This window comes from Macadamia integrifolia, chromosome 7 (assembly GCF_013358625.1).
Source record: "Macadamia integrifolia cultivar HAES 741 chromosome 7, SCU_Mint_v3, whole genome shotgun sequence".
Taxonomy (NCBI): Eukaryota; Viridiplantae; Streptophyta; class Magnoliopsida; order Proteales; family Proteaceae; genus Macadamia; species Macadamia integrifolia.
This window is the reverse complement of record NC_056563.1, coordinates 20,226,981-20,240,295: the sequence shown is the minus strand read 5'-3', so window position 1 is coordinate 20,240,295 and position 13,315 is coordinate 20,226,981. Positions and strand designations below refer to the sequence as shown.

The 13,315-nt window shown below is 41.7% G+C and overlaps 1 protein-coding gene across 3 annotated transcripts in view; it reads left to right on the top strand.

The window, feature by feature from the left end:
• Positions 1 to 288: 288 nt before the first annotated feature.
• Positions 289 to 13,315, top strand: part of LOC122084656 (exocyst complex component SEC3A-like) — a 68,141-nt gene continuing 55,114 nt past the window's right edge. Inside the window, exons 1-5 of one of the 3 annotated variants that reach the window (XM_042653079.1) lie at positions 289 to 592; positions 2,932 to 2,993; positions 4,088 to 4,168; positions 4,347 to 4,414; positions 4,768 to 4,870. In XM_042653079.1, coding sequence (XP_042509013.1) covers positions 409 to 592; positions 2,932 to 2,993; positions 4,088 to 4,168; positions 4,347 to 4,414; positions 4,768 to 4,870 — 498 coding nt within the window. In that variant the 5' untranslated portion in view covers positions 289 to 408. The remainder of the gene's footprint in view (positions 593 to 2,931; positions 2,994 to 4,087; positions 4,169 to 4,346; positions 4,415 to 4,767; positions 4,871 to 13,315) is intronic. The other 2 variants (XM_042653078.1, XM_042653077.1) reach the window with 2 other exon arrangements.

Genomic DNA, 13,315 nt, shown 5'->3' with positions numbered 1-13,315 from the left:
TTGTAAACCCAAACTCAATTTTAGGTATTTTTGTTAACTTAAACTTTAAGTGGGTAATTTTGTAAAGAGAAACCTAATTTTGGGTATTTTTGTTAATTGAAACTTTTTATGGATAATTTTGTTAAGAGAAACCCAGAAGTGGGTAATCATGTAATTTTCTCAGAGAAAAAAGCCCACGCATGGATAGCATGATTCACTCATGATACCAGTCCAACGGTTTACATTGGCATATCTCGTGCGGGACCCTCGTCTCACATGGTTCCCATCCGTACCGTGGACTGCCGGGTCCTCGCGATCGCAGTTCATTTCATGTCGGTAGAGGGATTGCCTGACTGAAGCTATTCCTCCAACGACACTCGGAGACCGCTAATATTTTGTCGTTCCCTGGGCTTGAATTGCAGGGTAACGATGGCGAAATCGAGCGCAGACGACGAGGAGCTCAGGCGAGCTTGTGAAACCGCTATAAACGACGGTGGTGGTGGCAAAGAGAAGGTCGTCTTGTCGATCCGCGTTGCAAAGAGCCGTGGGATATGGGGTAAATCGGGAAAATTAGCTCGTAACATGGCCAAACCTAGAGTTCTCGCCATCTCCGGTACGCACTTTCTCTTGCCTTTTAATTGATCTGCTTACCGATCTGCCTTGTAATTTACCTGTTCTTTTTCTCTTTATGTAGCGAGATTTTGGATAATCGCTACTAGTTGATCTTAGTCTCCTGCTATCATGCATGGTTGACTGTAAATTGAATCTATTGTAAATTTAGGTAGTTTTGTAAACAATTTTTTTGTCCTCCCGGACGTTTTGTTTTAGTCCATCTGCGTGAAGTAACTTGATTAAAGCTGCATATAATACGGCCGTACGAATTCCAGCTCACAATGGTAGCCTATATTGCCAACTCATTCCTTCATTCATATTACTTTCTGCCAATTTCTAAGTATCGAGTATGACATGGAACTGTGAACACGTAGAGAATTTCGTTTTGTAAGGCAGCGGTTCTGTCAATAAGTCACTTAAAGTTGGTCTTAGTTAATCCATACGTTGATAGCAATATTTTTGAACCTATTGGTTGCATCGGAGTAAGAATAATGAATAATGTTCATTGAATAGAGTCAATGCCAATTGCAGTTGGGTTACAATGGAGATCAGCTTCAAACTCCGATTTGTTTGCACTTATCATGGATGGATTAACCAGAGTTATTCAAGATGAGATTCATTGGTGTATGTTTTTTGCTGATGATATTGTTTTGGTGGATGGGACAAAAATGGGGATTAACGGCAAGTTGGAGTTATGGAGATTAACCTTGAAATAAGAAAGTTTTAAGGTAAGTAGAATGAAGATGGAGTATATGGCGTGTAATTTTAATTATATAAGAATGGATTATGAGGTGGTGAAAATTGATGAGAGGGGGGTTGTGCAAAGTGATTATTTTAGTTATATGGGTTTCAATCATAAATAAAAAAGGTGATGTAGAGGATGATGTTTCACAAAGAATTAAAATAGGATGGATGGAGTGGAGAGGTACGTCCGAAATCTTACATGATTGATATATTCATTTAAAACTTAGTGGAAAATTTTAGATGATACTCATACGACCTGCTATGATGTATGGTGTGGAATGTTGGGCGAGTAAGAAGCATCATGTAGCTTTGATACATGATAAGCTACGACAATGTTGTTTGAGGTGGCACATGACCATGTTCAACGGAGGTCTTAGGATGCTCTAGTACGGAGGAGTGATTTTATTCAGATTGAAGGATCTAAAAGCTAGGGGTAGACCTAAAATGACCTTAGGAGAAGTAGTGAGGAAGACATGCATAGCTTAGGCCTTGTAGGAAGTATGACGTCAAATAGAGTTGATTGTAGGGCAAGGATCCATGTAGTAGACCCCATTTAGTTGTAATAAGGCTGAGTTGCTGCTGTTGTTAAATAGAGTAAATGCCAAATTACAATTTTAGGGTAATGTGAACGTTAATGGCAAAAAGAAAAGGGTTTTGTGGATGATCTTGCCAAGTTCATGCTATACCAATTACCAAGCTATATTTACACGAAGATCTTATAATTTTGCATTCAGTTTCCATGGAAGTGATAAAACTTCATTAGTGAATCGAAGTAAATTTCCTTATTTCAAAATTGAAGGGGATGCAAAAATTCTTGGTGAAAAGTGAAGATTGCAGTGATGTTCTTGTTTGGGCTTTGGCCGTTTCATGCTGTAACATATGAAAACTTGTGGTTTTACACTTGGAAGTTTTCTAACATGAAAGGAGAATTTAGAAGTTTTCCATTGGAATGATAAAGTGCTTTAATACTAACATCTAGATGGTACAATCCTAGTTATGCTATTGCAGGCTGTGCAATTGTCATGTTGGATTGTTCTGGGTATTGCAGAAGAAAAAGCATACCTAGAAGCTGTTTTCCAGATTGCACAGGACAAACTGTGCATGATAATTCTCAACTTCTTGTTAGAACAGTAGTTTAGGATGAAATTGATGTGCATGAACATAACTACTCGTGAAACTAATGTCTGATGATCGAAAAAAGAAATTTCTCCGAGGAATCAATGTTGAAGGCATCAAACTACAACAACTCAGTGCCCCTTAAAGATTAAGGGAGAGTCACAAGGGCCCTGTGTCTAGTCTAATTTCTTGTAGAATCTTTTCGGAAATTCATGAGACCTAACTTTTCTAACACTGGCCTTTTGTGTAATCCCAGAGTTTTTGGTTGCTACTACTATCACTACTATCTCCTAAGTTCTAGGCTGCTAGCTATCTATATCGGAGAAAAATGAAGGCCTCATGTAGGTCCTTAATTGTAGTTATGTTCTGTCTTTTGTCAAGGAACATGCGCTGATGAATTTCAGCAATTTGTTGTTAGTTTGATTTATTGCCAAATATTATTTATGTTGTACGGGCTGTAACTGCTTGTTATTTATGCAGCCAAATCTAGATCTAAAGTTTTTCTTCGCGTCTTGAAATATTCTTCTGGTGGAGTCCTTGAGGTAAGTCAGTGATCTTTTTAATAAGTACTTGTGAGGCATTTGCTGCTCTGTGTTTGTGTAAAAACAAACTTTTTGGGAATCTTTTGTACTGCGAAAAGTATTATGCAAACTTTTTGTAATGATCCCACAGGATTTGATACAGCTGGGATGTAACTACTGACTACTAATAGTTGTATTATTTTGAAGAAAGTTGTGCCAGTGGTATGTTGAATCAGTTGCATGGCAGTGTGGCTTATCCATTACATTATTGGTGATACCATGATCCAAACTACAACCATCAATGGCTTTAATCAAAATCGCAAACCTGAAGGATTTATAAATTAGCAAAAGCTCTCAATAACTAAACAAGAAAACAAGTTCATAAACACTATACTTTGTTTTTTGGTTTGGGGGGGAGGGGGATAAGTCAGAGTTCTATCAGAGATTTATAGAGGAAGAAAGAAGGCCCTCTAAAGTCTATAGTCTATACTATACATCACCCTGCGCAAAAGCTGTCAAAACTTACTGGAATATCTGCAAATAAATGATGTGGAATGGTCCTTGAACTCCTTGTATGTCAGTGCCCAAAGCTGGATTTTATCTACCGCCTTTAGAGCCACTTTTTATGATGTTTCAGAACATCCCTCAGAAGCCCTGATTTTCCTCTCTTTCCGGAATACTTCTAGTGATGGCTCCCAAAGCCAATTGCATATCTTTTTCCCTTTAAATTTTCTAACAAAGATCATGAAGGTAAGTTCATAAATGCTTGAATGTGCAGGAAAAAGAATAAAATCATTTGTGCACTCCCTTAACCTGATAAACGGACATATGCCCTTGTGGAAAGACAAGTTCTGCTTTAATGACCATAGTAAATCAATAGTAAATCAAGAATCACTAATGGAAGACAGTCTTGCCTTCCTGCTTAGGGTATTTCCTGAATCAACCCCCTCCCTAGTCCCTGCACAAAAATATTAAAAAAGAAGAGAAAATGGACAAAAAAAAAAGTAGTGCCTATAACATATTGCTATTTAAGTTACAGTGATATTCTTTAAGGCTAGTACCTGATAGACTTGCCTTGACTGATTCCTTCTGAAAATCCATTGTTGCATTTGTAGCCTGCAAAATTGTACAAGCTAAAGCATCTTTCTAAAGTGGAGGTTATTGCGAATGATCCCAGTGGCTGTACATTTTTGCTGGTAAGGCCTTTCTCTTCCTCGTGAGATTTTTCTTTCACCTTCTGATATTTGATTGTGGTGACATATGCAGTGGGTTTGCCAAATGCCAAATTAAAGAAATCTTTGCTCACACTCATGATGAGAGGTTCAGTTATAATGTTTTGATTAGGAATTGGCTTATGATTTTGACTTATGTCAGGGATTTGATAACCTTAGGAGCCAGAGTGTTGCCCCTCCTCAGTGGACTATGCGGAACATTGATGATAGGTGCACATTATCTTCTTTGCTGTTCTTATAGAAGTCTTCTGAATCTATATTTTAATTCTATTTGTATCCATGATTCTTTTTGGTTAGTACCATAGTTGTTGATGCCTAGGCATCCAGGCACCTTGGCCACCTTGGTTGCCTAGACGCCTTGTTGGTGTCGCCTTTCGTCCAGGCCCCCTCCAACACCTTGGGTCACCTAGATGCCGTGAAAACTACGGTTGGTAGTTGTTACTATACTGAACTGCTGTATGCAATGTTATGGTTCTATTGATTTTTCCGAATGGTGAACTTTAGAGTCTTGATGTATAGATTAAGTTGTTGTTTCATCTTCATTTTCTTTTCTTTTCTTGTAGGAATCGTCTTTTACTTTGCATCTTAAACATGTGTAAAGAGATTCTGGGCCGTCTTCCTAAGGTTGTTGGTATAGATGTCGTTGAGATGGCACTTTGGGCTAAGGTGAATACAATATTGCATTTGTTTTTGTTTTCTTGGCATGCTTATTATCTTTCTAATCTTCCATTTTATTGCATGTCTATTGATGGAATATGGTGTTTATTCTTTTTTCTTTCATATGTTTATTGTCTTTCTATTTACATAATTTTGGGGGTGGGGATAAATCACAGCTTTACTAATGGCAAATCAGAATACATTGGTGGTACGTAGAGTACATAAGAGTAAGATCCTCATCAAATGGACACCATACTAAAGCCCCAAACAGTACAACTAGGGAATAGAATGCCCAAGACATGCTCAGGTTCTAATCACCCCCTGCATAGCAATTCATCTGCGATATCATTTGCAATTCTTTGTTTCCAATGGAACTCTATGTTTGCTTGAGCTACAAGTCGTAACCCCTACAACCATAGCTTGAAACCACGCCTTTCTGAACAAGAGTTCAATCTTTCTAATCTTACATTCATGGAGTTTCATTTGAAGTTGGTGCTGCAAGATATATTTTTTTGTTTGATAATGCTGCAAGATCGGGTCTTTTGATGATTTAAACCTTGTCAGATCCTAATTTATTAGTTTTATTAGCATAATAGCATGGCCTGATTCAAAATTCTTATGGAATCATTACCATATTTGGGTTTTGGTAGTGCAATGTTTGATCTGAGATGTATCAGGGAAATATGGTCCCTTTGGTAGTACTTCTGTTCATCTCTTAATAGCATTTATACCGTACACATTGTCTACTGTACTGACCCATTACTGCTTTTTATGCCTATTTTAACTAATGAAGTTTAGTTTGTTCCATTGGATGGTGGCTGTTTTTCCTATAAGATGCCTGCTCTTGAGGCAGATATGGAATCTGTCAATCAGTTGTTCATTCATTGTGTTTTTATGAAGGAGATATGGTATCATATGCTAGGTCTCTTTGGAGTGTGCTTGATGCCTTCTCTTGATATTCTGTACTTATCCTTTTTTGGTATGCAATCCCTTTGAAGTAAGGGGAAGACTCTGTGGAGATACACCTTCGTGGAGGTAATATGGAGTTTTTGGCAAGAAAGGAACAATCACATTTTCAGGGAGGAAAGCAGATCTCCAAAACAAACTCGTGAGGCAATCATGGTAAGGGTTGCTCATTGGACCATTAGTCAAGACAGTTTCTCGAATATACCATTTGATTACATCATAAGGGAGTGAGGAAATGTAGTATGATCATGGCTTGCTAAAGAGCTTGGTACTTGGGTGGATAGCACCCTATACATCGTTGGCGAAAATGAAATTGATGGAGTAGCTTGGGAAATCCAGGGCTGGCACGAACAGGGTGTGTGTTTAGAGATCGTATGGGCAACATTCTCATGAGTTTTTTGGGGTCCATTGGAAGAGCACACTCAAATGCAGCAGAAATTCAAGCACTGATCCGGTATTTGAAATTTTTCTCAACATCCTTGGGCCTATCATGTGAATTGTGATGGAGGGGGACTTGGGCACTAGTTATCAAATGAATTTCGCAAGAGTTCCAAGTTCCTTGGAGATTGGCTCATCTGGTAAGGAGGGGCAGACATCTTTGCAGCCGCAGGAATATCTCATTCTTATGGAATCCAAGGTCCACTAACTACTTAGCAGATCTTTTTTTTTTTTGGATGAATAAATAATTCATTACTAAGAGAAAAAGAATATATAAGGGAAAAAGGGGGGGGGGGAGATAACACAAGGACAAGCCTCAGCAAAAAGGAAAACAAGGGGGGCAACAACCCTAAAGGGGAAACAGCTTGCCAGTTACAGCCCGAGAAGCAAAAAACAAGGGAACACAAACTAAATAAAGGGGGGAGGGGGAGACAAGATGGACTAAATAAAGGGGGGAGGGGGAGACAAGATGGTGGAGGAAGGCCCTAGGAGAACAATGAGCCTGTTACTTGGGGAATCCCTAGCAGGTCTAGGATGAAGTGAAGCTAGCTTGAAGCGAACGTCAAAATAGATGGCATTTCAAATCTTGTCAAAGGTACGAGAGTTGGAAGTCCATCTTTGAAGATTCCGCTCCATTCAGATATGGTTGATAGTCATACAGAAAGCAAGTCTTTTAGCAGTGCCACAAATAGAGGAATCAACGATGGTCATGTCCATCCAAATCCATTCTTTGCTAAGGGGGAGGGTTCTCCTTCTGGAAGCCAACAACTGGGTATGAATTTTTTCCAAACAATGGAGGAAAAAGGGGCAGCAAAAGAAGAAGTGATTAACATCCTTTGTTGCATTCCAACAGAGGCAGCATGACGATGTCACCTGAATGTGTCGATAGACGAGGAAGGACTATGTGAGGCGGCAGTTGGACATGGCACACCAGGCTGTAAAGCTATAGCGGGGGATGTGACCTTTAAACTAGATGATTTTGTGTCAAGGAATGGTGGGACTAGAAGATCAGATGAGGTTCCAAGTGGAGGCAGAGCTAAACTTCCCGATAGGGTAGGGGTGCCAGGAGACAGAGTCCTCTCTTCCATGATTGCCTGAAGGGAGAGGAGGCAAGGAAGACCAGATTTCAGAGGGGGAAGGGGGGGTTACACCAGGTTTCATTCAAAATAATGGAGGAGACTAGTGATTTATCCCCTAGCGAGGAAGTGAAAATTGATGTGGGAGAGGTCCCGCAATGTGACTGCTTCAGATATCTGGGCTCTACGTTAAACAAAGAAGGTGAGATTGATGATGATGTTTCCCACAGAATTAAAGTGGGATGGATGAAATGGAGAGGGTGTCTGGAGTGTTATGTGATCGACGTATTCCTCTAAAGCTTAAGGGAAAATTCTATAGGACAGCCATAAGACCTGCTATGATGTATGGGGCAAAATGTTGGCAGTCAAGAAGCGTAACATAGATAAGTTGAGTATTGCTGAGATGAGGATGTTGAGATGGATGTGCGGAAAAACCCGGAGAGATAGAATAATGAACAATTAAGTTAGAACAGATTTAGGAGTTGCACCAATTCAGGATAAGCTCAGAGAATGTCAATTACGATGGTTTGGGCATGTCCAAAGGAGGCCTTTGGATGCCCCAGTACGAAGAAGTGACCAGATGCTGATGAATGGAGCTAAAAGGGCTAGGGGTAGGCAAAAAATGACCATTGAGGAGGTAGTTAGAAGAGACATGTAAAAGTTAAGTCTTCACCCTAATATGGCATCTAACAAAGCTGTCTGGAGGGTTAGGATCCGAGTTGCCGATTGTTCGTGAGTGGGATATCCCAAAATGAATTTTTTTTTTTTTTGTGTGTTTTGCGGATCCATGTAGCTGACCCCATTTAGTTGGGATAAGGCTAAGCTTTGTTGTTGTTGTTGTACTAGTGATTTATCCCCAAGCCAGAGGAATAGATAATTTTGGGGCTAAACATATCGAGCAGAATAATTGCAAGATGCTAGGGATCAAGCCAAAGGTTGGTGTTGGAGCCATTTCCTATGGATATAGAGATTGCTCTCAAGGCGTTAGGGCGAGCATGGAGGATATTGTGCCAGACCCAAGAGGCATCGGTGTTAGGGGAGACAATCCAGATAGAATCGTTCTTAAGGAGGTGAGAATAAACCCAGGAGACCCAAATACCACTATGATTGGAAGCAATTTTTCAGATGAGCTTGAAAAAGCCCATAGAGTTGACATCCTTGATTCTTCTAAGCCCAAGGCCTCCTTCCAATTTGGGGAGGCAAATAGAGGCCCAACCCAGAGGGCGAAATTTTTTTGAGGAATCCATCCCTTTCTAAAGGAAGGAGCAAAAAAGGGATTTAATGGATTTAATGATGGAAAGAGGGAGGACGAAAACGCCAGACCAATAAAGGTACATGGATTGAAGCACGGGTCTAGTAAGCTTTAGATGACCCGTATAGGAAAGGAGCTTGCCTTTCCAAAGCTAAAGCCTTTTTCTAATGAGGTCAATCATAGAAGTGCAGTGGTGGGCAGTGAGCTCGACAGAGATGAGGGGAAAACCAAGATATTTGACAAGGAGAGATCCCAAAAAGAAGCCAGTAAGCTGAAGGAGGACGGCTTTGAAGGAATCAGAAACCCTAGAGAGGAAGAGGCGAGATTTGAGAAGATTGATATAGAGATCCGAAAGGTGTTAGAAAAGGTGAAGGGGGGATATGATGGAGGCTATGGAGAGAGGGTCGGCTCTGAAGAAGATCATAAGATCATTATCAAAAGCTAAGTGGTGAGAAGGAGGGGTTTGCATTTGGAAATAGGAGAGATAAGGTGGAGATCAATGGATGATTGGATAGATCTTGATAAGACTTCAAGGGCTACAGAAGATAAGGGGGGAGAGAGGACAACCCTGGCGGATGCCAACAGAGGAAGGGAAGTATCCTGCTAGGCTACCATTGACAAGGACAGAGAAGTGGACAAAGGAGATGCATGGATCCAATGAACAAAAACAGAGTGGTGGAAGACATTTGGAGTAGGACTCTAGAGATGAAATCCCATTTGATAGAGTCGAAAGCTTTGTGAATGTCAATCTTGAGGAGAGTAGTAGAGGAGTGGGATTTATGATCAAATCCACGAACAATTTCGAAACAAAGGATAATATTGTCCACAATGCTTCTCCCAACAATGAAGGCGGATCGGTTGGGACTAAGAAGTCGATTGCATTGGATTCTATTGGCAAGGATTTTGGCAACAAACTTGTAGATGAGGTTGCATAAGGAGATGGGTTTGAAATCCGATATGGAAGAGGCCTTTGGGACTTTGGGAATGAGACAAAGAAAATGTATGATTGATTCCTCTGATTTGATTAGGGTTGAGGAAGAAGCTGCGGACCGCCTTAATGGGATGAGATCTAATGATGCCCCAACAAGAAGAGAAGAAACCCATACTGAACCATCAGGCCTAGGAGCTTTCTTGGCTTTATGGGAAACGATGGTAGCAATGATCTCATCATCAAAAGGGATGGATTGGAAAGGGGTGGAGGGGAGGGGGATGAATTTATTGAGAAGGTCCTTTGGGAAGGGATCATGAGAGGGCGGGTTGGGGGGTGGAACAAATCATTGAAATAGGAGACAACTTCAGCTTTGATGTCCTCAAGACTGATAAGGGTGGAGCCATCATGGTGAGAAGTAAGCAGCTGGATGGAGTTGGCATTGTTTTTGGCTTTTAAGGAGCAACGGAAGAAAACAGATTTTGAATCGCCGAACTTAACTCACTTGATTCTCAATTTTCGCCTATGGAAACTTTCTTCTTGGTTAAAAAGTGAAGAAAGCTTAATGAAAACTGACTTTTCTTCTTCAGCGAGGGCTCTATTTGGGACATCCAATTGGAGCCTACTTTGAATGGAATTGAGCTTGTCTTTACATGTGGTGACCTTAGAAGTAATGCTGCCAAAGGAGGAGTTTAAATCTTTCAAGGCAGCCTTAACATTTTTGAGCTTCTTGGAAAAAGTGATTGGGGGGGGGGTAGAGAAAGCATGCACTGGGATGGACCAGGCTTGATTGACAATGGGAAGGAAATCATAGTGGGAGATCCACATGTCAAAGAATTTGAAGGGCTTGAGGCCAAAGGAGATGTAGGGGAGAGCGTGGAAGGAGATGGAGCTATGGTCTGATATGCTAGGAAGATCAAAAGTGATATGGGAAGAGGGGAAGCTAGTCAGCCAGGCTTCATTGACAAGGGCCCGGTCGAGTTTGCATGCAACTCCGTCAGGTCTGCATCTACGGAAGTTAACTTGGAACTGGACCATCTCAAATCATTCATGCCAATGTCATCAATGCAGTCTTCGAAAGACTCAACAGAAGAGAGGTCAATGGGAACTTCCCCCCACCTTTTCGTGACTGAATCGAACAACAATGAAGTCTCCTGCAATGCCCTAGGGAAGGGAACCCATAGAGTGGGCGATGGAGCGGAGATTAGACCAGAGGGGGAGCTCTCAGGGGCACGATTAAGGGTATATATATATAGCTGTGAAGAAGCAGTGGTTTGCACTAGAAGGGTCGAAGATGGATAAATGGATGAATTGAGGGGAGGAGGAGATGAGGTTGACAGATAATTTGAGAGAATTCCAAAGGATCCAGATGCGGCTGATTGGGGGAATGGAGGTAATTGGAAGAGAATGATCAGGATGGAGCTATGAACTTAGCAATTCGTGAGGCATTGGCTTCAAGGACCTTGGTTTCTAGCAGGCAACAAAGATCGGAATGGGAGGAGAGGATGAAGGAGTGGATGGTGGTTCGTTTAGCCGAGGAATTCAAGCCCCGGACATTCCCAAATGGTCCAAAGAGTCATTGAGGGGGGGAGAAGGGTGTGTCGAAAGCAAGGGCTGACAGTAGATTTACTCTTAGGACGACAACTGCATTCTTTGAGAGATGGATTGGGAAGGTCAAGTGTTCTTTGGGGTGGTGGCAGTGCAAGTGCTACAAAAGGCTTTGCTGTCATTCTTGGGCACAGAGGATTTAGAGCTCTTAGCAAGTAGCGTCTTTAACTTGGTGGAAGGAGAGGCAATCATAGGTCTAGGGGTGGTAACAGAATTGAGAAGGTCGCAGGATGGGCCTTCTTCTGTAGCAATATGACAACGGTGGATTCCTTAGAGAGAGATTCTAGGTAGTGGCAAGGTCTCCTTCTATAGCAATGATGACAATGGTGGATTCCTTGAGAGATATTCTGGGTAGTGGCAAGGTCTTCTGTAGCATTGATGACGGCTTCAGCATAAAGGGGCTGCATAGGATGGGCTTGTGCGGGCATGAGAGTTTCTTCAAGGCCGACAACGGTGGATTCCTTGAGAGGCACCAAGGCAGTTGCTGGAATGTGATCAACATAAGATGTATCGGTGGAGATGGCAATGGCGAGGAGATGAACTGGAAGGGAATCAGAATCTATGGTGTGTTGCTCAGGATGGGCCCATGTGGACCAAAGTGAATCGTCGGAGGTGGTGGCAGATGGCGTAGGATGGGCCTGCGCTGACCAGAGATCGGCGGGGAGGAAAGGCTGATCCAATTCTATTGTTGGGGTGCAACTGTGGTGAAAGGAACAACAACAGTCACGAGGACAGACGAGAGAGGGTGGATTGGTGGACCAATAATCCTGCAGAGGTGTCGGGTAGAAGAGAAGTAATCAGATAGCATGTTGGGACATGGGTGGAGGGGTGGGTGTAGCCAGTGGATGGGTTAGTGGGGTAGGTTGGTTGTGGAGTCAGGAGATGGGTTAATGGGTAGATGGTTGTGGTGATAGTGGATAGAGGAGAGTGGGGTGGGGTAAACAATAGAGGTGGTCCGAATGGTTCGAGATGGGTTAGAGATCGTTTGGTTGAGGTTGGATAGTAAATGGAGGGGCTAAGGAGTTGGAAACAGAGGTGATAGTGGGGCCCTCAAAAGGGGGAGTTAGAAATAAGGAGGACTAGGGTTAGAGATGAGGGAAGAAGAGTGAAGAGAGGAAGGAAGAAGAAGGAGAGAAGATGAGAGAAGGAGAAGGGGACATGAGACTGATGAGAGTAAAACATGAGTGAGTTCTTTACTCATCTCACTTATATTAGTTTCAACATATACGTTAGGGAATTACATATTCCTCACTAAGGGAGGTGAAAAAGAAATAAAAGAAAATACAAATTAGGACAACTTAACATAAGACAGTACCCTATTATATACTTTCCAACACTCCCCCTCAAGTTGGAGAATAAATGTCATACATTCCTAGCTTGCATAAGAGGGTACTGAACTGGCGAGGAATGAGTCATTTGGTGAAGATGTTTTCCAGTTGATCACCTTTCCTCACAAAGGGTGTGTAGATGTTGCTAGAGCCAATCTTCTCTTTGATGAAATGCTGGTCTACTTCAATGTGCTTTGTTCTATCATGTTGCACTGGGTTGTGGGCAATGCTTATAACTGCTTTGTCATCACAGTAGAATCTCATAGGTCGTTCAGTGTCATACCCCATCTCGAGAACCAACCGATGTAGCCAAGTGAATTCACAAATCGCATGAGCCAATGCCCTATACTTAGCCTATGCACTAGATCTAGCTACAACTGGCTGTTTCTTGCTTTTCCATGTGACCAAGTTACCATTCCCGAATGTGCAATAACCAAATGTAGATCTCCTATCAGAAATGGATTCAGCCCAATCAGCATCGGAATAACCTTCTATTCTCAAGTGATTGTTCGTGGTGTACAAAAGTCCTTTTCCTGGAGAGGAAGTATCTGAGGATGCGGTACACAACATCCAATGTGCCCACTCTTGGGTGCATGTATAAACTGGCTCACTACTCCCATTGCATAAGAAATGTCTGGGCGAGTTAGAGGCAGATAAATCAAATTCCCCAATAGCCTCTGGTATTTCCTTGCATCAAAAGGGAAGGGCCACAATATTTTCCTAGCTTATGATTCTACTTAATAGGAAAACTTGCTGGTTTACAACCCAACATCTCTGTTTCTTTCAACAGATCTAGTACAATTTTTTTTTGCATATGTTGATTCCCTTCTTAGACCTTGACACTTCAATACCCAAGAA